Source organism: Felis catus, chromosome C1 (genome assembly GCF_018350175.1).
Source record: "Felis catus isolate Fca126 chromosome C1, F.catus_Fca126_mat1.0, whole genome shotgun sequence".
Lineage (NCBI taxonomy): Eukaryota > Metazoa > Chordata > Mammalia > Carnivora > Felidae > Felis > Felis catus.
Window position 1 is genome coordinate 215,365,977 of NC_058375.1, and position 26,584 is coordinate 215,392,560.

Consider the following 26,584-nt stretch of genomic DNA (forward strand, 5'->3'; position numbering starts at 1 on the left):
TCCCCTCTCTGCTCCAGTCTCTCTCTCTCTCAAAAATTAGCCTTAAAAATTTTTTAAAAGTAGCTCACTTTATATTTTACTATTTATGCCCGTTTCACAGACGACAAAGTTGAGGTTCAGAGGCATCGAGTGCTGTGCACAAGGGTAGACGCTTGATGCGTGTGGAGCCGAGATTCCGGGCTAGGTCTTCCTGAGCCACAGCACAACGCTGTTTCTCATGCACGAACATGCACGAACATGGCACGAACCATTTACTATAAAGTATCTCTCGCTTTTAAGACGCACCAGCGACGTTGGGCTCTTACGCCACGTGAAGATCATCAGCACGCGCACACCTTTTGGTCTAGGTGGTGTGCACAAAGGTCCGTTAGCAGAGAAGCCCGGTCACCAGGAAGCTTCCTGCTGCACGTGTACTTGCCCGACACGCTTAGCTCCTATATATCAAATTATCTCCTTTACCGCCATCGTTCCCAAAGACGTCTTGCGGTAGCCACACCATTTCCGTCTGCCATCAACCGCAAGATCTTTAGGAACGGGAGGGGGAACCAAAGGGACGACCGTCGAAAGTGCACGGTTTTGCCGAAAATACGATTACACCCCCTCCTTCTACACATGCAACCGAAAGGAAGAGACAGAAGCAGCACATGTGGATGAAATTAAGACAGGGAAAAACAAACAGCACACGCGGGGGCCCCGGACCTCCCGATGTCTTTGGCCGTGGGCTAAAGTCCCCCACTGAGGGCAAAACTTCAAAAGCAGCCTCAACCTGGCCCGTTTCCCTAGGAAAAGCCGGCAGCAAATATTGACCCCAGGATCAATGGTTTCTGTCGAAGCCGCAGCAGGCAGGCCAGAGAGGCAGGGGGAGCAGCGGGCAGGCCGCGAGAGCAGGCCAGGTCACACGTGATCAGGAGCCAGTCGTCCAACGCCGAGAAACGATCTCGCTGCCTCTGAACTAAAAGCACTCGTCCCCGAACCGAGAAGATGGAGACGAAGATGCCAATTCTTCTGGTTCTTGGAGTGAACTTCCTGTCTTGTGCAGGTAAGCAACTCAGCGCCACGGCCCCCTGCCCTCCATGCTGCAGGTGCCGTCCTGGCCCGGGGGCAGGGGCGGGGGCGGGGGGGTTGGGGTTCTTGTCTCACCGTGTCCCCCGCGTCCACTCGCGTGCAGGTTTCCCGGTGTATGACTACGACCCGTCCTCCTTGCGGGAAGCCCTCAGCGCGTCCGTGGCCAAAGTCAACGCCCAGTCCTTGAGTCCGTACCTGTTTCGAGCCTTCAGGGGCTCAATTAAAAGGGTAAGTGCGGGGGAGGGGGGCGCCTGGGTGGCTCAGTGGATTAAGTGGCCGACTTCGGCTCAGGTCATGATCTCGCGGGTTCGTGAGTTCGAGCCCCGCGCCTGGCTCCGTGCCGACAGCTCGAGCCCGGAGATGCTTCCGAGTCTGTGTCTCCCTCTCTCTCCGCCCCTCCCCCCGCTTGCGCTCTGCGTCTCTCTCTCAAAAATAAATAAGCATCAAAAAAACATTAAAACAAAAAAGGGTGAGTGCGCACTCCATCTTCTTGATTCCTTTTTCTACTGCTTTCTGTTCTGTTTTTTTTTTTTTTTCCTTTCGTCTGTTGGGTGCCCTTGAAAATTTTTTCCAGTTTATAAAGATAATAGCTAGTCCTCTTTTCAGACTTTTTAAAAAAATTATTTATTTATTTATTTATTTATTTATTTGTTAATTTTGATGAGAAAGCATTTAATTACCGTTCTTGTCATAAGACCCTCAAAGCCACTTCGGATGCCAGATTCTTCTGTCCCTCCCTCCTCTGGCCTGGCTTCCTCCTTCCAGATGTTGCCCTTTGTGTATCCTGCTTCTGTGTCCCCGTTCCCCCCCCCCCCACCCCCACCCCCGGTTCCTCTTGAGCAGTTCTCTATGAGGAACTGCTCCTTTATTAGAAATGAGGTTTATTTTCGATTTCGGAGGTCCCCCTCCTCGCCCTCAGAGGAAATAAATTCTGGCTTGTTAGCCAAAGAAGTCCCACCTTCCTTTGTCAATTTGCTAATGGTCTGTTCCCTGTTAGCTTCGGGAAATGGGGAAAACATGAACTTTCTTGGGCTTCCGATGACTCAGTCTGTGATCGGCCAAGAAAGAAACACAGAAAGACGTTTCAAAGCCTGGACAGCAAGTCCCCTGCCCCTCCCCCATCCCCAGGGGACTTCATGACCTACTTTTTATGGTCCTGGGCCCTGGGCCCGGTTGGAACAGAAGTGCCCCCAGGGCAGTGGGTGCTAAGGTGGGAGGAGGGGGAGGGTCTGTGGAGTGGCAGGTCGCAAGACTGAGAGCTCCTCGCAGCCAGGCCACAGGGCACCGGGGTGGGGATGCAACCGGGGGTCCAGGCGGCAGCTCTGCCCCCACAGGGGCAGGAGGGCCTTGCTTTCCCTCTGCCTGCCGCTCGCCTCTCCCACCAGGCCTGGGCATCACCCTGGTTCACGCTTAGCTTGCTCCCTCTCCTGCCACGGACAGCACGCAGCTCGTGGCCTTCCTCGCCCTGGTTTGCAAACACAGCACATCCTTCTTGACCTTTGTCCAGAAACTGGCTCAGTTTCTCACGTCCGGATTCCCAGGAAATTAACTGAATTGTCTCAGTTACGTTTTCTAGTTGGGCCCTAGGTCATGAAGATGATGGGCTGTGTGTCAGCTAGGGGCCCAGCCTAGGAGCAGACTGTCAGGGCCTGGGGGGGGGAGGGGGGTGGGTCACTTGGCTCCGACGTCGTGGTTCGGGGACACTGGGAGATAGGTCAGCGCCAAGCTGAAAGGTGAGTTCCTTCTGGAAGAGTAAGGATCAGAATAAAGGACTCCCCTTTGCACACCGGCTGCCTTGGTTTCCATTCTCCGCATTTAATGAAATCTCCTTGTGGCGTCGGGGGCTCGGTGCTTACAGACATAAGCTTTAAGTTTACCTGTAACCCGCTGATACCACAGAAGCAAGTTAGTGGTTTGTCACGTGAGCAAGGGCTCGGGACGGACCCTCTTCCATGGGTCCCGACACCATGGAAATCTGGCCTGTGGCGATGGGCTAGGACGAGGCGCCCCAACCCAGGCAATTGATTCTACGTGACTTGAGCCCACGTTTAAAAAAGACGGGAGAGGAGAAGACAGTGACCTCCGACGTGGACATGGAACCTGCTCAGATGCTTCTGTCAGGGGCACGGGCCGGGGAGCACAGTGGACACGGGCCTTGTGCTGGGGAAAAGAACGGAACTCAGGTCCCATCGGGGACGGAGCAGAGGGTAGGAAAGAAGGAGGTTGGGTTGGACAACGACATAAACAAATGAAGGTCATTTCGGAGGGTGGGGAGCACTGCGGGGGGGGGGCGGAAACAGAACAGGCAGAGGGAGGGGTGGGCGGGCTGGGGCTGGGGCTGGGGCAGCGACAGATGGGGTGGAAGCCTCCGCCGTCATATTTGAGCGAAGCCTCAGTCAGTGACAAGAACCTCCATCCGTGGGGAGACCGTGGGGGAACCTGGAGGACCAAAGGCCTTGAGAGAGAGGTCGGAGAGGCGGGCCGGATTGGGGACGTTCCCGGAGCATGACTTTGAGAAGCTTGAAGCCTGTTTTAAGGACACTGGAACATGCACACACGCTCAGGAAGCTCTTTGCCCTTGGGAAGGTCTCCCCAGCCACCAGGTGGAGTGGGGTGCCAGGGAGGAGGCTGGGCCAGCGACCCCAGGCAGCAGGTGGTGCTGGAGGGCAGCTGAGCCTGGGGTGGGTGCGGGGAGGATGGGGTGGCTGGGTTCTGGGACAGCCGTAAGCAAAGCCACGGAAGGTTTGGGATCCTTTGATGTCGGTGCCCCCTCCCTGTCCGTTTTTACCATTCATCTTCTTTTCTTTTCTTTCTTTCTTTTTGTTGGTCACTGTTTTGCTTTCTAAATTATTCTTAGTTGTACCTGATCTTTACTTTTTGTCCAATTGTAAGGATTAGTTGGAAAAACCTAAATGATCACCGTGTTAGGCTTCTCCAGAGCAGAATCAATAGTGTGCGTGCGTGTGTGTGTGTGTGTGTAGAGAGAGAGAGAAAGAAATGTGGGAGGAGAGAGAGAGAGGGAGAGTGAGTGAGATTTACTTTAAAGAATTGGCTTACACTATGTGGATGGAGGTTTGAGAGATCCGAACTCTGCAGGCGGGGGGGCGGGGCGGGGCCTGGCAGGTGAACGTTGTAGTTCACGTCGGAAGGCAGGATGCTGGCAGATTTCCTTCCTGCTCAAGAAAAAGGCAATTTTGTTCCATCCAGGCCTTCAACTGATTGGGTGAGGCCCACCCACATTAAGGAGGGTGATCTGCTTTACTCAAATTCACCAATTTACTTTTTTCTTTTTACTTTTTAAATGTTTATTTACATTTGAGAAAGAGAGAGAGAGAGACAGAACGAGAAGGGGAGGGGCAGAGAGAGAGGGAGACACAGAATCTGACGCAGGCTCTGGGCTCTGAGCTGTCCACACAGAGCCTGATGCAGGGCTTGAACCCACAAACTGTGAGATCGTGACCTGAGCCGAAGTCGGATGCTTAACCGACTGAACCACCCAGGCGCCCCCCACAAATTCACCAATTTGCATGTTAATTGCATTCAAAACACACCTTCACGGAAATATCCAAATATCCATTTGACCAAAACTCTGGGTATTGTGGCCCAGTCAAGTTGACACATAAATAAACCATTATAATCACCTAAAAGAATTGTTATGGGTTTATATATTGTTGTTTCTGTTTGGAATAAAACATTTTCTGTTTGGAATAAAAAATTTTATTGTTTGGAATAAAAAACCCAAAATATTCTCGTTATACAAAGTCAGAAAATACAACGAGAAAGAAAACACCAAAATTACTATCTATTGTCCATTCCTCTGAGACCACCACTATGAACATGTGGGAGAATGCCTTTTTGGATCTTTCTCATATATTGGAATAAAATATGTTTTCTTTGTTTTTTTACGACACACAGTAGCATAGTGTAACGTCAGTCGTGAAGTACTACAATTTATTTCAGCAAAGATGCTGGATTTTGGATTTCCTCTAGTTGATTCCTTACCGTGGGGCATTTAGGTCGTCCCACCTTTTTCAAACAACACAGAGAGGAAATTTGATGGTTGAAACTGAGTTTACGTGAAAAGGCAAAACCATTAGGCTTTCCTCCTTATTCTGAACAGAGTGCTTAAAAGTGCTTAAAGATGCAAAAAAAAAAAAAATGGTTGCAAACTTATCTCAGAGTTCAATAAAATCATCTGTACTCCAAAATTCCCACATTTTTGTCTTTTCAACCCAGCCTTTGTGTCTCCAGCTGGCTTTCGCTGGGTCGCTTTCAGGGAAACTGCTGAAGTGTGATCGGTGAGAGGGTCCCACCAATGGTGTCCAGCAGAAGAGAGCTCTCTCTGTTTACGAGACTCCGATTTATTAGCCAATATTTTAAAATTACGAATAAATGAGGTAGTAAATATTGTGGAGGCTGAATTTTTAGTCTTACTTCTTTCTAGAAAGCTCTACTTCTATGAGTACGCCTCACCCAGTGTTAAAAGGGACATGAAAGGACGCCTGGGTGGCTCAGTGGGTTAAGCATCTGACGTCGGCTCAGGTCACGATCTTGCGGTCCGTGAGTTCGAGCCCCACGTCGGGCTCTATGCGGACAGCTCGGAGCCTGGAGCCGGCTTCGGATTCTGTGTCTCCCTCTCTCTCTGCCCCTCCCCGCCTCGCTCTCTTCTTTCTCTCTCTCTCTTAAAAATAAATAAACATTTTTAAAAAATTGAAAAAAAAAAAAAAAAGGAGGCACGAAGGCGCCCCATCCCGGGCTTGGGGTTTGCTGCTTATTTCCAAACAAAATGTTCTACGTGTTCCTGTTCTTTCCTACGTGTGAATGGTCTGTGCTCTCAGAGAGACATCTCCCCACCGTCTCCTCACTGGGAAGTCGGTTGAACATGTTGTTGACTCTGATTTGCCATAAGGTCGCTCAAGGACTGAAAGGGACTTGAGTTTTGGAGCCTGGGTGTGTGGTCGGGTACTGGGCTGTGGCAGCTCCCGTCCGGCCTCCCCGCTGCCATCTTGTTCCCACCGCCCCACCCCCCACCTTGTGTTCTCTTTGTAGCGGTCGTGGTGACTCACATCTTAGCTCTTAAATCCTTCTGCGAACTTTCCATTGCAATGAGAATGAAATCTACACACCGTCCCATGGGCGACAGGGCCATCAATTACCGGACACACCCCATCTCGCACACATCATCGTGTAGAGTCCTTCTCTTGTTCATTTTGCTTCGGCCACAACCTCTGTTCTGCCCCAGGACATTGGCCCTGCTTTTTCCCCACACGACGGGCTCTTTCCCATTCTATGAACCTCAGTGGGAAATATTTCTTCCTTGGGAGGATTTCTCTGGCACGTTGTCTCCAGTATTTCCTCCTCTCCATCCCCACCACCATGTTGTTTTTTCCCTCATAACACCGTAACCGTCTAGAACGACCTTGCTTAGTTTCCTTTAACGTGTTTACTGTGTGGCCCTCCAATTGGAATCCAAGCTGCATGGAATCTTCCCTGCTCTGCCTTTGGCGCTGGGCACACAGCGGGCAGTCATTAAGTCACGGGACTTCTGTGTCATCAGAACATTGCAGATTCATCAGGGAGTTTGGAAGTTTCCCCCACTATCTCACCCTTGGTGGAAAGGAGTAGACAATTGTGCAACCTCATTTATGGGTCAGAAGTGATCAAACAGGAAGCAGGACTAGACAATACTGTGCAGCAGAGTTGAACTTACCCCTTAATTTCTTATTTCGGGGATTATTAAGAAGTCATGGAGCGTTCTTTCAGGAAAATGTCCCTTAAAAATATACCCAGTTGATTCTCGCTATTTGCAGGGGTTGCGTTCTATGCAGTCGCCATGCACACTAAATTAGTACCTACTGAACCACTACTCCTTGTCTGACACGCGTGTTTTCTCCATACGACACATCCACGATTTCTGTGTTTGGGAGCCCTGGACAGCACTGTAAGGCTACACCTGGGGGGCCATTTTAAACAGCAAAATCACCCAGGAAAAAAAACACAAAAATGAGAAAAACATGGTCCAAAAAAGAGCAGGAAAAGGGCACTTGTCTACAGCACGACAGCGGAAACAAGAAGGCAGGGCGCTGCCTTGTCTGATCTCCGCTGGGAACGTGGGCACAGGACAACTCAAATCCTCAGTGCACGCGTGTGGCTGACTGCAAAGGAACCCTGAACCTCGGTTCTGGGGTTATAAATAAATTTGAGCAAGTAGGCAAATTGGCAAAAACGGAATCTGCCATGAGGATCAGTTATAAAGGTAAGTCGTCGTAAGCAACGTCGACCTTGGAGTTCCCGCCAAGAACGCCTAAGTTCTGGCTCCGTTTTTTTAAATGAAGTATTATGTGCCTTTGGAGAAACGTTCCTTCTTGTCTCGGACTGAGGGCCGGGAACTGGGAGATTGTGAGTCCAGAAAGCTCTCACCATGGAGGACTCTGTAACTTTTTCTTACTGTGCAGGGAGAAACATTTGGAGCATTGCAAACCCCAGTAGCTCACCCATGGCAAACTGATGCTTTGTTTTCGTGAAGGTCTATGTCCTGGACCAGGATAGCTTGAGCATGGACCTAGAGTTTGGCATTCGGGAGACAACATGCAGGAGAGAATCTGGAGAAGACCCTTCTACCTGTGACTTCCAAAGGGGCTACTACATGGTAAGCGTGGCGGGAAATGCCGTGTCCCAGAAATTAATCTGTGGAAGTGCCTCGCTTCTTCTGTGACCTGGAGCTGTGCCCCGTCACACGGACGCTCTGGCATCCGGCCACACTGGGAGGCACTGACTGTGTCTGTGCTGTGCTCCCTGCGCAGGGGCGCAGTGCGGCTCAGAGGCTGAGAGCTTGAGCTCTGGACTCCATGGTGTTGAGTGATCCTGGCAAATTGTTTAACCCCCACTGCCTCAGTTTCCTGCTCTTTGAACCGGGTGTAATGATGGTTCCAGGCAAACTGAACACAAAGAGGCCAATCCCAAAGGCAAATTCCAGAGGTGTTTCGAGTTCCATTTTAAACTGATCTAAAAACTGTGTCCTTGGTGTGAGTCACACTATTTTGCAGTTGGCTGTTGTGCAGTATGTCACCTGGCTCTGGTTCTACTGAACCACGGTGTATTCCGTTTTGCATCCCCGGTGGCCAGAACGTGGCCCAACACTTGTTCCCACCCACGGGCAGGTGTCTGGGGCGAGCAGGCCACCACCACCGGGCCAACTCTTGCTGTCCAAAATGTTTGCCTAAAGACATATGAGTTTTCAGGGTTTTGTGAGCTTATGAGTTTGTTACTTTATGAGTTTGTTACTTTATGAGTTTGTTACTTTATGAGTTCATTACTTTATGAGTTTGTTACTTTATGAGTTTGTTACTTTATGACAGGGTCTCTTGGCAATGATGTAAATTCTGAAAAGGGAATCCTTTGTTTCGCGACCTGTTTCATGAGACTTTTCTCTGTGACTGTTGGGCGAAGGACTCAAACCCAAGTGTCAACGCGTCCGCTCCTAACAGACTCTTGAGGCCAAAGGAGAGGAGAACGCAGTCCTTGGGTTCTTCCTGCTTCCTTTTGTTCCATTGGGAAACTTCAGGGCAGCTCACTCAGGGCTCACGGGGAGGGGAACACGTGATACCCACATGCCTGACAACACATCTTTAGGTATTTCAGTTGTGTCTGCTTCGCTGCTGGGAGATTTTCGTTTTGGGAACATGAGGTGCCTCTGTGAATTTCCCCTTTCCGTCTGCATCATTCTTTCAGGCGTTACGTTATCACCTGATCTCTGAGATGGGTCCTAACCCTTTCTAGGAGCCGCTGGCCACGGAGCTCACTGTTTTCTTTTCCAGCCGGCAGTTGTTTGCAGAAGCACGGTGCGGATGTCTGCCGAGCAGGTGCGGGACGTGTGGGTTCGCTGCCACTGGTCGTCCAGTTCTGAGTCTAACAGCAGCGAAGAGGTAGGACCAGGGCCTTGGTGTCCCCCGGGACAGCGCCCTGTAGGCTCTGGGTGGGTCTGTGACAAGCAGACCCGTGTGATAGAGTCACTGGAGTATCCCCAGGCAGGGGCAAACACAGCTTTGCTCACTTGGCTGGAGTGTCCCCTCCTTCTCCAGCCTCTCTCTCTTTCTCTCTGTTTCCCAGAGAGTTGGAAACAGAGCTTAAAGCAACAACTGGCAAATCGTTAGAGTTTTAGAACTGACTGTGCAGGCCACTGACGCTGTGGTTTAGTGGAGGGAAAGGGGAGGGGCATTTTTGTTGGACTAGAGTTCATTTGGACTAAACCATTTAGCAGCTCTGCGGTCCAGGTCAGGGTACTTAACTCCATGATCGGGCACCTCTTTACCAGCGAGATGCCGGCAGTAAAGGCCATCTGACAGTGCTGAGAGAATTGAGTAAGTTGGTGGACAAGTAAGATCTGGCCCAGCGTCTAGTCCATGAGAGATGCTTGGTGAATGGCGGGCTGGCCCCTCACCCCCGCAACTGCGCTGAAATTGATTTGGTTCCAAGATCTATTTCCCGGGTGTTAGGACAAGTACGAAGGACTTCCTCTTCCAGACTCCACTGAAGCTTACATAAAGTCTGATGTGTTTTTGAGCTGACACACTCACACATCCATGGCCCGGCTAATCCAGAAACGACAAGGACCAAGCACAGCGTTTCACAAGCATTTTGTGCATGTGGATTTTGTGGCTTATATGGGAACAGCTGGGGAGAGAGTGAGAAGCGAGACAAGCAAGTCCCGGCCCGTGTGGAGTTTGTAGATGAGTAAGGGGGGCTCCGGGCAGCAGGGTTGATCCTGACTACCAGGCAAGCGTTTGGGGGTACATGTTGAGAGGACGGAAGATCGTCCGGGCGCAGGGAGAGCTTCCCTGGGGAACTGACGTTCACATCAAGAATGTCCATCAGGTGTTGAGGGGAGGAGGAAAAGTGATTCCAAGCACAAGGGGACCATCGGGGAGTTCTGTGAAGTGCAAGAGAAGCTGGTGGGTTGGAAGGGACACAAACCATTATGACCGCAATGAGCAAAATACGGGCACAGAGGCACACGGTTGATCTGGAGACAAAGGCAGGATGGACCTCCAGGGTCATGTCTAGGATCCCTGGCCTCATCCTAATGACGACGGGCCTATTGATGGCTGAGAGCAGGTGGGGGCACCAGGGGGCTGACAGGACAGGTGCCAGGGAATGCTAACGGGAGCCGGGAGTTAGTAGTGAGTGTTGAGAAATGGATTCTAGTTCATTCTGTGGCCTTTAACGTGTTGAAATGAATTCAGTAACTGCCCCCCTCCATTTAATCCCTCTTCCACCACTGGTTTGGTAACTCAATTCTGATCGCACGACCCACAGATCTGTTGCAACTTTTTCGTAGCATAGTGGACTGTCGGCTTGTCTTCCCATCTGAGTTTTATAAGAAGACTCTGACATTAAGTTAGGCGAGCCCCTGAAAGAAGCAAGATTTTGAAATAAACCCTCAGGTGGATGTTCTCCAAAGATTAGGAAATCATAAAGAATTAGGGGCAAATTAAAAAAAAAAAAGAACTCCTTATATTCAAGAATTCGTAATTCGAAGGAAGAAAGAAAGCAGATGGAGATTTCAAGCAATTCCTGGAAACTCTGAAGTAGATTTCATATATGAAACAGAAAAAAAAAAAAAGAGAAAACAGCTGCTAACCATTTTCAGTGAAATAAGCAGTGATATTAGAAACAAAAGGTATGGAAGCCAATTGGACGATAAATTTCATATTAAGGACAGAAAAAGAAACATAAAAGAGACGAGACTAGGATGCATTTAGGCATCAAACAAAGAAGTCATTGTTGGAGGTAGGAAATAGAAGAAATAAAACAAAAAAAAATCCCGGAGTAATGAAAATGAAGATCGTTTGAAAAACAAATGTAGGTTATAGAAAAATTTCCGGGGAAAGGAATATAATGTGAAGAAAGGGTTAAGCCATGGAGAATAAGACTGAAAAATCCAAAATATGAAGACTAAGGACTTAGATCAAAGGGAAGATATCTCGCAAGGATATGATGAGAGAAACTGTCAATAGTAGAAGTTTGGAGTTTTCCCTTACGAGATTTTAAGAAGTATGAAAGCTGTAAGGACATATGAGGGGAAAAATGTCTCAATTTGCTAACATTCTGCTGTCCTTAGTCAAATGTATATTTGAATTATAGGTAGTTTCTATGATTTCTGGTTGATTTGGAAAGAGAAATCTAGAGAGGACGGAGGGTTCTATGTGCACACGAGTGCACAGTCAACCACTTAATGGTTTAGTCACCGCCCAGAGTGCGGCGCTCATGCCTGTAGGTTGTTGGGGGAACTTGACTTCAGGCAAATCCTGATGTGGAGTAGGTGGGATGAGATTTGCCTAAGGCTTCAGCCAGGAGACCCAGAAACAGTCCAAAGGGAGAAACTGAGGAAGAATAACCAGAACGGAATTCTGAGCTCAGGGGACGAGAGGCGACTGTGTTCCGTCGCAAATGATAGAACTTGAACTACAAGTCGCCGAAGCCAAAATGGGTAAGTCCCTGGATCACACTCCCAGAAAGGAAGGGGAGGAGTTGACCTCATGGACCCGTTCATTTGGGAGTCTTCAATGCCACCTGGGCCGGCTTCTCCCTCCCTTCCCTCCCCCCTCTCCCCCAAGCCCCACCCCCTTCCCCTCTCTTCCCTGCTTCCCTCTCCTACTGTGGATGAGCCTTCTCCTTTCAGCAAGGCCACAAGCTGCTCCAGATCCAGATGCTCTAACTTAGGAGGAAGAGGGAGCATTTCTCTCTAGCTCCACTGGACATGCCTCTTGGCATGACTCCCTTTGGCCTGCCTTAGGTCATGTGTGCCCCAGGCCTTTTTTTCAAGTTTATTTATTTATTTTGAGAGAGAGAGAGAGCGCACAAGTCGGGAAGGAGCAGAGAGAGAGGGGGGGTGGTGAAGAGAGAGAATCCCAAACAGGCTCTGTGCTCATAACACTTGGTAGTTAATTCCGTGAACCAGAGACATGACATGAACTGAAATCAAAAGTCGGACACTTAACTGACTGAGCCACCCAGGTCCCCTCCCTTTTCTTTTTTTTTTTTTCAATGTTTATTTTTGAGACAGAGAGAGACAGAGCATGAACGGGGGAGGGTCAGAGAGAGAGGGAGACACAGAATCCGAAGCAGGCTCCAGGCTCCGAGCTGTCCGCACAGAGCCCGACGCGGGGCTCAAACTCACGGACCGTGACATCATGACCTGAGCCGAAGTCGGATGCTTAACCGACTGAGCCACCCTGGAGCCCCCTTCCTTTTCTTTTAATAACACCTTTACTGAGTTATAATCCACATAGCATACAACTCACCCTTTTAATGTGTCCAATTAGGTGGCTTTCAGTATATGAACATATACTGAATATAGCCTCCACTATCTAAATCCAGAACATTTGCATCAACTCAAAAAGAAATCTCATCCCCGTTAGCAGCCGTCTCTGTGCTCCCCGTTCCCCCAGCCCCCAACAACCCCTCATCTGCCTTCTGGGTCTGCAGATTTGCCTATTCTGGCCATTTCATACAAATGGAATTATACAACACGTGTCCTTTTGTAACTGGCTTATCTCACTAAGCATCGTGTTCTGGAGGTTCCTACCTGCTGTAGGATGTATTGGTACTTCGTTCCTTTCTAGTATTAAGATTCTATCGTATGGCTATACTACCTTTGATTACCCATTCAATACTCGATCAACACTTGGGTTATTTCCGCTGTAATGAACGATGATGCTACGAGTATTCGTGCGCAAGTCTTTGTGTGGACGTATGTTATTCAGTGGCTTCATGGAATCTATCTGTGCAAGCCTTTCCCTAACTGAACACATGAGGGGAACTTCATACCCAGAAAACCCCCACATCTGATCTAAATGCAGTCTGTTTGCAAGTTCATAGGAAAGGTGCCATATTTCTGGTCCCCCACATTTGGGAGCACGTTCTGAGTCCAGTGGAAACTTTTCAGGCGATTTAAACATCGTGTGATTTGTTCTTCCCCATGTGCTTTCCTAGACACACGTTTGACACCACATAAAGTTATTTAATACAATACATTGCCTTATTTCATTAAAAATGAATTACGTAATACCTAAGAATCTTCCTGATAATATTTGCATTTTTTACAATGTCTTTTTTCCCCCTCTTTCACGTGCTGATCTATCCTGATGCCGAAATTGACTCAGATGGGTTTTGGGGACATATTGGGATCGTCTACATGGAGAAATCTGTACCTACCTGGTAAGTTGAGATCTGTTCTTTTTAATGTGTTTGTTTTTTCTTTTTTTTAAATTTTTTTTTCAACGTTTATTTATTTTTGGGACAGACAGAGACAGAGCATGAATGGGCGAGGGGCAGAGAGAGAGGGAGACACAGAATCGGAAACAGGCTCCAGGCTCTGAGCCATCAGCCCAGAGCCTGACGCGGGGCTCGAACTCGCGGACCGCGAGATTGTGACCTGAGCTGAAGTCAAACGCTTAACCGACTGAGCCACCCAGGCGCCCCTCTTCTGACCATTTTTTTTTTTTAATTTTTTTTCAACGTTTATTTATTTTTGGGACAGAGAGAGACAGAGCATGAACGGGGGAGGGGCAGAGAGAGAGGGAGACACAGAATCGGAAACAGGCTCCAGGCTCCGAGCCATCAGCCCAGAGCCCGACTCGGGGCTCGAACTCACGGACCGCGAGATCGTGACCTGGCTGAAGTCGGACGCTTAACCGACTGCGCCACCCAGGCGCCCCTGTTTTTTCTTGAAACAACTTTACATTGTAGTTCTCTGTTAGTGAGTCATTTAACGCTGGAAACACTATACATGCCTTTGAACAATTATAGTGTTTCCAGAAGATGAGCCTTTTTTGTTGTTGTTGTTCCTTTCTTACCAGTAGACGACCATGATACAACTTTTCATTTAGGTATCTCTTTATATTTATACAGAGATTTTCCATATATGATTCCATCTGAGGTGTCAAACGAACAGCAGATGTGAGTTTACACCTCGAGAGGCTCCCCCAACTTGAACAGGCTTATTTCCTCCTGGGTGTGCAGGCCGAGTTACAGGACCCAGGTGTGCACAGTGTGTGGCTGGAGGGTCTGGACTAAAGCTCATCTAACTGATCGAGGGCGAATTCTGTCATCCTGAAGCCACGTGACGAGAACCAACCATCCCTTTAAGAGTCTCGGTTGGGGGAGGGAGGGCCCTCCTTGCTTTCCTTGGTTAGGGTTCAAAGGGCTAGGGGCCATTTGTATCTCCCTGAGCCTTTTTCCTGCTACAAAACTATTTGGTGATCCTCCACTGTTTCTCGCTTAAAAGGAGGCATATTTGGGGCGTCAATAACGAAAGCACAGAACATTCTGGAAATGGAGAAAGGGGCCTTGCCTGACGACCATTCCTGTATTACAGGTCTCAGTCCCGACAAGTCCAGAAGCGAACGCAGTGAACGGTCGCTCGGTAAGTGGTCCTGCTTTTTTCCCACGCAGCACCAGCAGATTCTTTTTGGATCGAGCCAGACTCTGCTGGCACCATTTCACAGTAGATTCACCCCTGAAATACAAAATATTTCAAGCGCAAACGAAAAGAGCAGCGCTGCACAAGCTTGCTTTGCGAATCACTGAAAAGGTAAAACGCGAGGCTTGGAAACTTACTTAAATGTTAGCAGGAATCGAAATGTCACAGCTGGCTCAGGGCGTCAGCGTCGACCTTCCCTCCTGCCCCACTTTGGGGCGTTTTCTGAAAAAGCGTGCACTCTCTCGAACCACCTCTTTGCCATCCGCTTTCAAAGGTGTTTTGGGGCCCGTGGATGGAGTTAACAAGACCATAGTTGCTCTCTTTTTACGGATCATTTTCCTCGTTTAGTCTTCTTAATAGCTCTGGGAGGCAGGTGTTGTATTACCTGCTTTTATAGACGAGAGAAATGATAATTCGTGGTGTTAACCGCAGACGCAAAATGCAAAATGCATATGCAAAAGTGCTAATCGGTTGACACGGTTTTGTCTTTCACAACCATCCTGGGAGGCCGCACTGTGTTCCTTCCCATTTTGTAGATGGGCAAACGGAGGCTTAGTGAGCTTCTGGAGTTTGTCCAAGGCTACATTGCCAATGTAGGACTTGATACAGCTCTGTCAGACTCTAAAGCTTCTGTTTTTGCCAGTGCTATTTTCTGGACGAGCTGTGAAATTCACTTTATTTTGGATTTCTTCATTAGAAGGAATAAGACATAATAATATTATATTGAGCCCGGTGTTTGATCCTCACTAGGCATACTGCAATTTATCTGAAGTGCCGGGGCTTACAATCCGAGGCTTGATTTCAAACAAAAAGTTTTAGACACCCTCTGCGTTGTCTGGGAGGACGTACAATTATTTGCGCAGTGCGACCATTGCTATGGACGTTTTTTTGAACACTTCTTTTTTGGAATTGCCTTCAGAATCTATGGCCCATTCTTTCAAGCTGCTGTAGTGGTGGAAAATGGGTGTCCTTGGATTTGGTTTTGGAAACAGCCAAAATACATGTGATTAATCAGAGTAATAACCAACTTGGGTACATTAGTTATAGATTGCCGTGTGTCAAATTACCCCCAAATGTAGCAGCTTAAAGCCACAAATGTTTGTTATATCACAATTTCTGAGGCTCAGGAACCCAGAAGCAGCTTAGCCAGCTGGTTCTGACACAGTCTGTAACAAGGCTGCAGGTAAGGTATTATCTGGGGCTGTGATCTCATTTGAAGGCTTGACTGGGTCTGAAGGATCCACTTCCAAGGTCACTCACGTGGTTGTAAAAAGCCTTGACGCTTCATGGGCTCTTGGACTGAGGGCTTTAGTTTCTCCCACTGTGGGCTTTTCCACCGGGCTGTCTGAATGTCCTCAAAACATGACAGCTGGCTTCCCCCAGAGACAATGATGAGAGAGAGACAGAGAGACAGAGAGAGAGACAGGAAGAGAATGAGTAAGCTGCAGAGCACCTGAGACAGAAGACACGGTCTTTTGTTACCTAATTTTGGAAGTTGTATATCACTTACTTCTTTGTGTTTGATTAGTCACACTGACCAACTCTGGTCCAGTGTAGGAGGGGGATACCCAAGTGTGAATTCCAGGAGGCCATCTTGGAGGAGGCTGGCTACTACAGTGGGAAAATGCCATTTGGGACCAAAACTATTTTACGTCTAAATTAATGCAACTGAGCCTTCTTATATGGCTCAGAAGATAATTCCAGAGTTGCATTTTAAAAACGTGTCGGGCCCTGGGAACATCACGGACACGGTTGAACATCCGTCTCCGAGATTTCTTTGAAGACGACAATTTAATTTACTTCACCAAATGTGTGTGACAAGCACTGGGCAGATCTCACGGAGGCCTGAAAGACCAATGTGACAGTGCCTGCCTTTGAGGCTTACAGTAGTGGCCGGGACAGGTCACACGTGGAGAGAAACACACGCGGGTTCGGCTGTGATGTCTCGCAGGGGAGGGGGAGGGACAGCCGGGGAGGGCAGATGGAGCCGTCCTGTCTCGGCATCCCTCGGCAGTGTGGGTTTGTTTATGCCGGTCACGACCCTTCCCACTACTTATTGTCACGGGGCCCATGTCATCTCAGATGTTGGTGTGAATGACAGAGCCTATCCGTCCTTCCGTCTGCAGAGAGCCTGAGAAGGATCTTTCCTCCCGGGAATCGAGGGTACCCGTACAAGGGGCACAGAACAAGGACAAACGCTGGCTTTGAGTAACAGCCTCGAGGTAAGGGGACACGGCTAAAAACATGCGCATTTAGAAAGAGAAGCCGCTTGGAGTGAGCGCCCGGACGGACGCCGCGGCCCCCAGATGTCCTGCTCGGCCGCTCGGCTCCTGTCCTCGCCTTCCCACCCCCTCGTCTCCTCCCGGGCTCTGCCCCTCCGTCGCCTCTTCCATCCCGTGCACCTCGAGCTTTCTCCTGTGGCTCTTGTATTTGTCACCACTGGTGTCATCACGTGTTGAAGAGCGAACAGACAGACAGAACAGCCGCTCCTTTGACGCATCCCCCTTCCAGCAACTGCCCCCCACCCCCGTCCGCTGAGCTTCTCGACTCCACCGTGGCCTTCGGCTGCTGCCCTACCCTTCTCCCCTCTCATTCGCCTTCTGCTCCTCGCACCCTGGATCTTCAGCCCTCGGATCCGTGAAATCAGATCTGCCTGCCGCTCCTCGATCGGTAATTTAAATACTGGTGACGATTTGTATTACCTTCTTAGCCCGCGGTCTCTTCCACTTGCCCGCCCTCATCGATGATCTGCAGTTACTTCCAAGCACACGTCTCTTACCACGCTCTATCCCGAGATCCGGGCCCCCTGGATGCAGTTGCTATGGTTACCTGTGACCTCTCGGGTCCCACCCAGCCTCCTCGTCAGCTCCCTGCCTTAATTGAGGGCATCGCCATCCACCTAATTTTCTCAAGCTCAAAATTTTAGAGCACCATTGACGCTTTACCCTTTCTCTTCTCCCAACATCCACAGGGGTCCAGTCTTACCGAGTTGGGCCACACGTTTCTCTGGTATTGGCCGATCACTTGCTCGCCATCACCACCGACCGGGGCATGCTTTCCTGCCTCCGGTCCTGATCTTATGCTGTCCACCTTGCACGCTGTCCTCAGGCTTCTCTTGAAACACAGAGGGGCCTCTGATCCTTTCCACGTAACCCCCCTAATGCTCGCTTCACTTACGGGATAAAGCAGAGGTGTGCAAAAGACAGGCACTAAGCCGAAAGGAAGAAAAGCCTATTGGCCCCCAGTGCTGTGGGGAGCTGCACACTGAGCCTTGCTTCACCAAAGCAGCCCTGAGTGTCACCGACGCTCACGAGCGTATAGATTCCCAGTTGCTAGGGCATTTGTAGCGAAGTCTTGTTAAAGGCTCCCAAGTAGTAAGGGGATATCAGGAAGTGGACACCTAGAAGGAATCCTCAGATGCGATTACAGACATCGATTCCCTGCACATCCAGTTTTGCACAGAAACACAAGTTAATAACAAAGCTTGAGCTCTCACAGGCTTCAGTTTACACAGCACTGTAACCCTTCAGGATAAAGTCCAAACTCCTCAGCGTGGCCCACAAAGGCCTTGGTGACCTGGCCCCTGCCCACTTCTCCAAGTCGGCCTCACCCCGAAGCTCCAGCAGTACTGACATCCGCCCGGCTCGCCCTGCTGTGACCTCTACAGGGGACAGCCCCCTCGCTGCTCTCCCCTCACTGGTCAGGTCTCAGCTGGGCGTCCAGTCTTCCCATGGGCGGTCTCCTCTGATCCCTTTAGGACGGTCCTCATCACGGGCCTACGCACCCATCCGTCCCCTCTCTGCCGCATCACGTTGCACGGGACCCCCGGGCGCAGGGCGCAGGAAACTTCACTTGCTAACATCCGACTGCCCAGCACGGAGCCTGGCACGCGGCAAGCGTTCAGCAAGTAGTTTTGAGTGGGTGATGGAATCTTCCACGTTAGGTCCCTGAAATAGTTATTTTTTAAAAAATCACTTAAGCCTCGTATAATTAATTTTTAACCGCCGGAGTTTGAAGGAAGTCAACTGGCATTTTACTAAAATAGAAGGAAAATTTACCAGTGAGGCCGTATTGGATGAAAGATGCAAACAGTAGGTTTTCTTTTTAATCCGCGTGCCTCCTAAAAATAAACACCAGCTTCGTATGGAGATCAGGAAACTACTCATTACGAAGAAATGGACTCATCATATTCCTTTTTTTTTTTTTTTTATAAATTTAAATCATTTCCTTTTGCTTTATAGAGCATCCTTGGGGAAAAATACAATGCTCAATGAACTGGCTGTATTTCATCTATTAATAATAGGATTATATTGGGCATATACGCACACATGTATTGCAATACAAATTCTTGATTTGATTTCCATAACAAAATTGATTGCTTAACAAATGTCTCTTTAAAGGCAGTGGAGGGGCGGCTGGGTGGCTCAGTCGGTTAAGCGCCCGACTTCGGCTCAGGTCATGATCTCACAGTTTGTGAGTTCGAGCCCCGTGTTGGACTCTGTGCCGACAGCTCGGAGCCTGGAGCCCGCTTCAGGTTCTGTGGCTCCCTCTCTCTCTGCCCCTCCCCTGCTCATGCTCTGTCTGTCTGTCTGCCTCTCAAAAATAAACATTAAAAAAAAAAAATTAAAGGCCGTGCAGACGAAAGGTTCAATGCGGCCGTCCTCACCTGGACACTGACTTTGAGTTAAGTCCCAGTTATGTCCCTGCCCTCCCATGACCTTTAGATTTCCCCACTGTGCTCTGAATTTCCGGGAATCACAAAATGAGCCTGGGAAGGCCAGCACAGGGTCTGGAACCAGCAGACCTGGCTCCCAGCCTGCTCTGTCACCACGAGCTGTGAGACAATGTTCCACTTAACTTCTTAACTTCTCGGCTCACTTCCTTCAAAGGAAATTATTATTATTAGTTTTGTATTTGTTTTTGTGCCTGTTGGACCGGGAACTCCTTGGGGATGCATGGCCTTGTCATTCTTATTAATTATTTTAGTTCCTACCATAAAGTAAAGGATGATGTCTAGACCATAAGAAAGGTTCAATCAGGTTGGAAGGAAGGAAAACACACACGCATGACCCAAATCAGGACAACTATTTGTAAGCTGTGAGCTCCAGTGGGGAGCTCCTTGAAGGCGGAGGCTTTGGTTCCGGTAGCTTGGAGCCCTCAGACCCTGGTTCAGCTCCTGGAACAAAGCAGGGGCTGAGGAAGTGTTTTTGTAATTCAATAAACACTGTTCTAGGATTCTTTCAGGTTGCTAGAAAGTCATTTTGTACATAGGAGTAGATCGTGAAAGGTGATATTTAGACAAGAGCTTTGGAATTTTTGTCTTATTTGCCCCTCTAATATAGGGGCCATGAAAATCAGGCTCTAACCCTCACATTGGAAGGGATCTTTCTGAGTGTCTAACCCTTGCTTGATCCTTATAGCTAAATAGTCCACACTCCTTAATTATGCAGTGGCCAGATGGTCACAAACCACACCAGACCACAGCAGTGTGAGCGAGGCCTTTTCCTTTACGTTGCCACGTCGATTTGTGCGGACCCCTGGAGTTCTATGTCCAAGAGCAGCAAAGGAGGCCATTGCCAGTGAGGCCTGTTGGGGATAGCTGCATGTTGGAAAGAATTAGTCTCAGGATTATATCAGTTTGCCCAACAAGTACTCAACTCCCAAAGGTGCCTGCGTCTGTGTTTGGACCCTTTATGTGCATTGCCTTTTATAAATCTTGCAACAACTCCTATGAAGCTTTGCCATTAGTGTCTGTGTTTTGTAGATGAGGAAGCGGAGGCATCGGAGAGTCTTGCTCTCAGAGGGGGTGTTGAGATTGAGGTTTTCACTGTTGATGTCTGGGTGTCTCTCTTTTCCCGCCTGTGATACTGTACCTCATGCCAATACCTCCGTGTTTAAGAAAGATCATGAAAGGGCAAAGCCCCGAGGATTATTTATTTAAGATACATGTGTCAGGTGTGGGGTGAAGCTAGGTAGGCAGCCGCCTGGAAGGTAGACTAGTTGACTGGAAGTGTTAACACATACCTATGTGTCATCAGCCAGGTGGGAGGGGTGACCCTACAACACGGGCCCCTAAGTGAGTGGCTGAGCGATTTCCGTATTCGGGTGTGAGACCCGTGGGTGACAACTTCTCATGATCTCCCATGGCTCCCACCTCCTGGGGGAACCAGACTCCATTGGAGATGGAAAAGACCAGCCGGTGCTTGGGAGCTGGCAACCTGGCTATGTGCGGGCTGTGTCTACTTGTACTCTGTCCGCCCTGATGCTCATCCATGGCATGCACGTGACGATTACTCCACCAAGTACAGTCGGTTCTCATTACCATCATAGTTATGATCTGTAGAGTCGATGCCAACACTGATTTAGCAGATACTCAACCATTGCTCCTGTGGGAAGTACAGGGTGAGGCTCCTGTGAGCCTCTGGTCACCTTTCATCAACCAGTCAGTGCGCGACCTTGATGTATGGGTGTTTCTGTTTGAAGACACCTTATTTACCATACTGTTGATCCACGTAGAACTCATGGCCAGCGGCACTGCCACTCGCGCCTGAACCGCGTTTCTCTGACACAAGCGTATCTCCCCGAGGCGCGTCACAGCCCGTGCTTAGCAGCGCTAGACAGCACTTGGGCTCCACGTGTGGGGGCCGCAAAATCACCACCAGGAAGCACAAAAATGCCAAAAATGTGGCACCGAATAAACCGCGAGAAGGACACTGGTTGACAGTCTGAGCCGCAATAAGGGGGCAGAGCGTCGTCTTACATGGCCAACGGCACCCATGTTGGGAGACTCCCTGAGCATCTCCTGGAATGAATGCAAAACCCCCAGGAGTATTGATCTGGGGGTTACAAAGGAATGTTAGCGAGCAGGCGAATTTCTGAGAATTCAGAGGGTCTACAGAGCAATGGTTTCCACCCCTCGCTCCTCCCCATCCCCTGTTTACTCTCTTGGGTTCTCTTCCCACTTGGCTTGAAAGAAGTGGGGTCTGTACTGCTGCCTCCTCTTCCCATTGGCTCCGCCCTGCTCTCTCTCCGCCTCTTGGGGCCTCCAGCCCCCTGGCCTTCCCTGTGCCCACTGGACTTCGTGGCTGCATTCAGTGCCTCTTTCCTGGCTCTCCTTTCAGCCAAGACTTCTCTCTCTTCTGCATGGATCTCTCTTCTTCTTCCTGCACCGCGCATGGTGGTGTTCCCCAGGACTCCGGCCTCAGCTCTTCCTCTATGCACTGTCTTCTCTTTCCTGGGTGATCCCAGGAACCCCCGGCACTTTGATGCCTATCTGTCCGGGGAGCATTCTGCCCTCCATGTCCACACTGCACCTCTACAGTGTTTATAGACTATGTCTTAACCAACAGCGTGCTAGACACCTGCATCTGTGTATCCTGTCACATGCTGGAAGCACAGTTCTTCCCTTCGGGACTGGTCTTTCTCCTGTAACCAACTCGTCTTCCTGGTTATCCAGAATCTGAATAACAGATTAATCTGAATAACATCTTCCTGGTTATCTGAAACAGAATCCTCTCGGACCTCCTCCCTGCCCTCCGCCACCCAGTCACTGCTTTCTGCTGTGTCCCTCTGAAGTTTCCTGGCTCTGTCCCTTCACTGGCCCAGTGTGGACAGTGTCTTCATGATGGCTTCATCTTGTTCCCTCAAGGTCACCTCCACATGTCACCAGAATTGTTAACACTGGTGGGGGCAGGAGTGGAGCGGGACACAAGGAATGGGGCCCTCTGCCCCGTGGTGTGGTCCATGTCTGTGTCCCCCGATCCTCTCTGCCTCCACATTGCACAGAAGAGTCACATGGCTGATTATTTCCATGGGCCCCCAGTCTGGCTCAGACCTCCATTCCCAGGCCCCCGATGCCCTGCTATAGCACCCCACCTGCACTTTGTCCTCAGGGTCTCCTGCACCGGATGAATTCCTGGAATTACATTTATCATACTGTATTCTAGTCCCTTCCGGTTTCTCTACAGTTTGTGATTTCTTCCTTCCTTCCTTCCCCCTTCCTTCCTCCCTCCCCTCCTTCCTTCCTTCCTTTCCCCCTCCTTCTTTCCTTTCTTTCCTCTCTCTTCCTCTCTCCTTCCCTCCCTTCCCTCCTCCCTTCTTTCCTTCCTCCCTTCTTTCCTTCCTCCCTTCCTTCCTTCCTTCCTTCCTTCCTTCCTTCCTTCCTTCTTTCCTTCCTTCCTTCCTCCCTCCCTTCCATTGAGGCTACACCTTATTCATCTTTGTAACCCCCAATACTTAATGGATGCCTACATGCTATTGAACAGATGAATGGATGACTGTAGCTGAGGCCTGTCTCCTGCTTTACTGATTCCCGTGGCTCCCTCGCTTGTACCCTGTCTCTTTCCTGGCTGCAGCTTTGCCTCAGGCCCCCTCTGGCCCCTTCTTTTTTGAGACTTGAGCTTCCTTTCTGGGGCCACCTCCCCTTCCCCCTGCAGGTTTCTCTCACTTCTTTGTCCGAGACGCTGACCATTTTGAATAGTTGTTCCAGTCTCTAGCGCCATCTTGGATTCCCCTTGAATACACTCAGGAGGGCTGGGCCCTGAGCCTCCATAGCAAGGATGTGGAAAGCATGCTACAGAATCTAATCCCTCCCCCCTTCTCTCTTTCAACAGCAAAATGCATTGGAAGGAATAGAAGTTCCAGAGAAGAAAGATACTTTAGGAATTGTGTAATTTTTCTTTTGATCAGTTCCAGTCGTTAATGAATGTCTTACTCTTCTTTTTTCACTGTTCGATTTTTTTTTTTTTTTTTTTGAATAGGCATAACTGTCGGGGCACCTGGGTGGCTCAGTCGGTTGAGCGTCCGACTTCAGCTCAGGTCATGATCTCGCGGTCCATGGGTTTGAACCCCACGTCGGGCTCTGTGCTGACAGCTCGGAGCCCGGAGCCTGCTTCGGATTCTGTGTCTCACTCTCTCTCTGCCCCTCCCCTGCTCATGCTCTGTCTCTCTCTGTCTCTCAAAAATAAAGAAATTTAAAAAAAAAAATAAAAATAAGCATAACTGTCAAGTTTTTAGATAAGAAGCAATGACATGAAGAGATTAGTATTACCTAAGGATTTTAGGAGCTGAGGACTCACAAAGTGGCCACGCTTAGCCTAATTATGTCAAACACATGTTTTAGATCAATATGCAATGATTGTAAATTCCTTACTCTTAAAGAGACAGTCAGTCCCAGGCAGCTTGGCCTTAAGAGTGTCTTTCCTTTTGTGACTTATGTTAATTTTAAAAAATAAAGGACCTGAAAAAAAAATCATCTGGTGATTTAGGGATGAAAAGGCAAAGGCCGTCCCCTCCCCACCACCCAAATGCCCCTGTCGATTCTTTTTCTCCAGACTTCTCAGTCCTGGGCGTCAGTACAGCAAAGCCAGCTTTCTGTCAAACCAGGTATTGCCGGGAAAGAACCCAAGGACAGAGGTCCGTGTTCCCAAGCCACTTAGCGATTGCTGCAGTTGGCGGGGGGGGGGCCTCTCCTGGAGCCAGGCCCTTGTGAGGTGTCCTGGGGGGATTAGAGGAGGTGAGAATCTACAAACCCAAACACAGCACCTCACCAGTGAGATTGAAACCCCGTCAGTTTCCCAGGCTTTCTGTGAAGACGTCACAAGCCCCTGAGAACCATTTCCTGGATGGGAGGTACATTAAGACGTTATCGGTCCTCTGCACCGACCTCGTATGAGGTGAGTTGTTTGCTAGGGAATCACTGGCAGTCTGCCTAAGCATGACGATGTTGCATTCTTGCGAGCCCCCGGGGACACGCACACCCCTCTCCGGGGAGACCACATTTACCTTCCTTGCCCCTTCCCAGCTTGGATTAAAAATTGCCCAGAGTTCCGACATTTGATGTTCTTTTTTATTTTCTCTCCCAAAATGTCTCGGTGTGGCTTGGCTTGTCACCAACATGTCGCACGCCGTGCCCGTCTTCCCACATCCAGGGTGTGTGTACCAGGAAAGCTGTAGGGTCAAGTCTCACCTCTGGGGCTGCCTCAGCCGCAAAGTTTGCTGGTGTTTTCCTCAAGTTTGGGGCAGATTCCCAGGGTATTCTGTTTTGTGTTATCTTCCTTTCCAGACTGTAGCACGCGATTTAATTTTGATCCTAAGATTAATTATATATACATTTCACAATACATGGCCTGATTTCTTCAGCAACTGTCAGGTATTAGTGGCTCACGAGGAGTGGGACAGGGACAAGGCAAGAGCCATTCTATAGAATGTTCTTCACTGCAGATGCCACGTTCCGACCTTTTAAAATGAAGCTCAGCTTGATCCACTCTCAGCTTTCTGGACTATCTCTTTCCTTCTTTTTGTTTTCTTTCCTCAACACCTGTCTTGTCCTTCCCTTGGTTGTGGTATCTTCAGTGCTTCAGCAACCCAAGGAAGGCAAATGAGGACTTCCCACCTTGCTCAACTGTCCTATGTGAAGAGCTCTGTTTATGTGAATGGTAGATTTTTAGAAAGGTATGTGGGACCCACTGTGGATGAGTGTGAGTGGGATAAGGAGAAGTCCAAAGGGGCTTCAGCTGGGGCCGCAGCTATAGTGTGCAGGAGTGGTGCTGGATGGGTGGGCTTTAGGCTCTCAGGACACAAGGAGCCTAGAATATGGTAGGAGCCAGAGCCCCCCGGAGTCTTTCTGGAGGTGATTGGTTAGACTTGTCCAGAGTGGTAGCCCCAAACCCTTGCTATGTTACATGGTTTCTTACGGTTGCCCTAGCTGCTGCCCGAGGCTTGTATGGTCAGGAGCCCAGCCATAGTTGCCATGGTGACAGCTATGGCCACTGGTCCAAGTAGCACATGAAATCTGTAGCTGGGATCAGGTAGTGAACTGCAGGGGGCTACTAGGGTCACATGCAGACAGTTGAGGATTGGTGGTCAAGAGAATTAGACACATCAGAGGGATTATAACCTCTGTCCCACCCTGGGAACTTTGAGAAGCCAAATCCCGGATTTAATTTGTGACAACCTCCATGCCTCCACATTCCCTGGCTAGAACCATTTCTCCAGAAAAGCAGCATGTTTCTACTATATCTTTGAACTGTCATAGTTGCTACAGTCGTGATTCTACCCACCAGCTCCCGCTGCCAAAGAAATGGACTCCCCAGGGCAGGAACCTGTCCTCCTGGAGATGCTAATAGACAGAGGGAGAGAAGGCATCCAAGGCTGCCCATTCTGATGGATTTGCCAGTAGAATTTACATGGAACAGCAAGAGGTCAATGAGAAAAGCCATGGGTCTGAGACCCTCAGATTTCTCAAACTGCCATCCTTGAGCCTGCATATTTGTCCCAAACCCACACTTCTCTCTTCCTTCCCTCTTTTGAGTCCACTCTCTTCTCCACCCTCCATGTTGCAAGGTCTTCTGTGTCAGCCCTGGCAGACCCCCAGGTCTGATTTTTCCCTTGGCCAGCTCAGTCTGCCTCTCTCTCTCCTTGTGTTCCCAAGCCTTTACGTGTGCGATGTGGCATAAGGTTGGCCCCAATGTCTGTGTTGGCTCCCATGCTCTCTTGTCTTGGTAGTAGATTGCTTTAGCCATTGTTCCATTCCGAATTAGGCAAATTATCAAACATTTATTTTCTGTTATATCTTGAGTCAGTGTTCACATGAGCTGAGCTTTCTCCCTGCTGTCCTTTATCTCTTTGTTCTGTTTGGGGCAGGCCTATTTTATCCCAAATGGTACCTACCCATTCCTAAAATATGATCCGAACTTGACTGTGTTACCATAGTTAATGGTCAGTTTTTTACGATCGACAGGTCGCTCACTAATAGGTTCACCCTGAATGGATCCTTGGGCTGGGAGGTCCTCCCTGACTGGGAGGAAATCCCTTTTATAGAAAGATCCCGAAACCAATATCATGGAGCCAGCCATATTGGGAGGATTTGGGTATTTATAACTATATTCTTTTCTTATTGCTGCTGAAACACAAACTGAGTAGCTTAAAATAACACAAATGTATCGTTTTACAGTTCTGAAGGTTAGAAGTTCAAAATGGGTCTCCTGGGGCAAAATCAAGGTATTTTTAGCAAGGCTATGTTCCTTCTGGAGTCTC

General features: G+C 49.2%; 1 protein-coding gene across 1 annotated transcript; it reads left to right on the forward strand.

Moving 5' to 3' along the window:
• The first annotated feature begins 867 nt into the window (after positions 1 to 867).
• SPP2 (secreted phosphoprotein 2) lies at positions 868 to 23,368 on the forward strand. Its single transcript, XM_003991272.6, has 8 exons — positions 868 to 1,039; positions 1,169 to 1,293; positions 7,592 to 7,714; positions 8,883 to 8,990; positions 13,230 to 13,284; positions 14,444 to 14,491; positions 16,675 to 16,770; positions 23,308 to 23,368. The coding sequence occupies exons 1-7, from the start codon at positions 982 to 984 to the stop codon at positions 16,758 to 16,760; spliced, it is 603 nt and encodes a 200-aa protein (XP_003991321.3). The 5' UTR covers positions 868 to 981; the 3' UTR covers positions 16,761 to 16,770; positions 23,308 to 23,368.
• The last annotated feature ends 3,216 nt before the right edge of the window (positions 23,369 to 26,584 follow it).

What these genes read in the sequence shown, in the direction of transcription:
- SPP2 (XM_003991272.6), top strand. Translation starts at nt 982, where the DNA reads ATGGAGACGAAGATGCCAATTCTTCTGGTTCTTGGAGTGAACTTCCTG. An exon ending in TCAGGGGCTCAATTAAAAGG is followed by an intron (nt 1,294 to 7,591) that starts GTAAGTGCGGGG and finishes GTTTTCGTGAAG; the next exon opens with GTCTATGTCCTGGACCAGGA. An exon ending in AGTCTAACAGCAGCGAAGAG is followed by an intron (nt 8,991 to 13,229) that starts GTAGGACCAGGG and finishes AAATTGACTCAG; the next exon opens with ATGGGTTTTGGGGACATATT.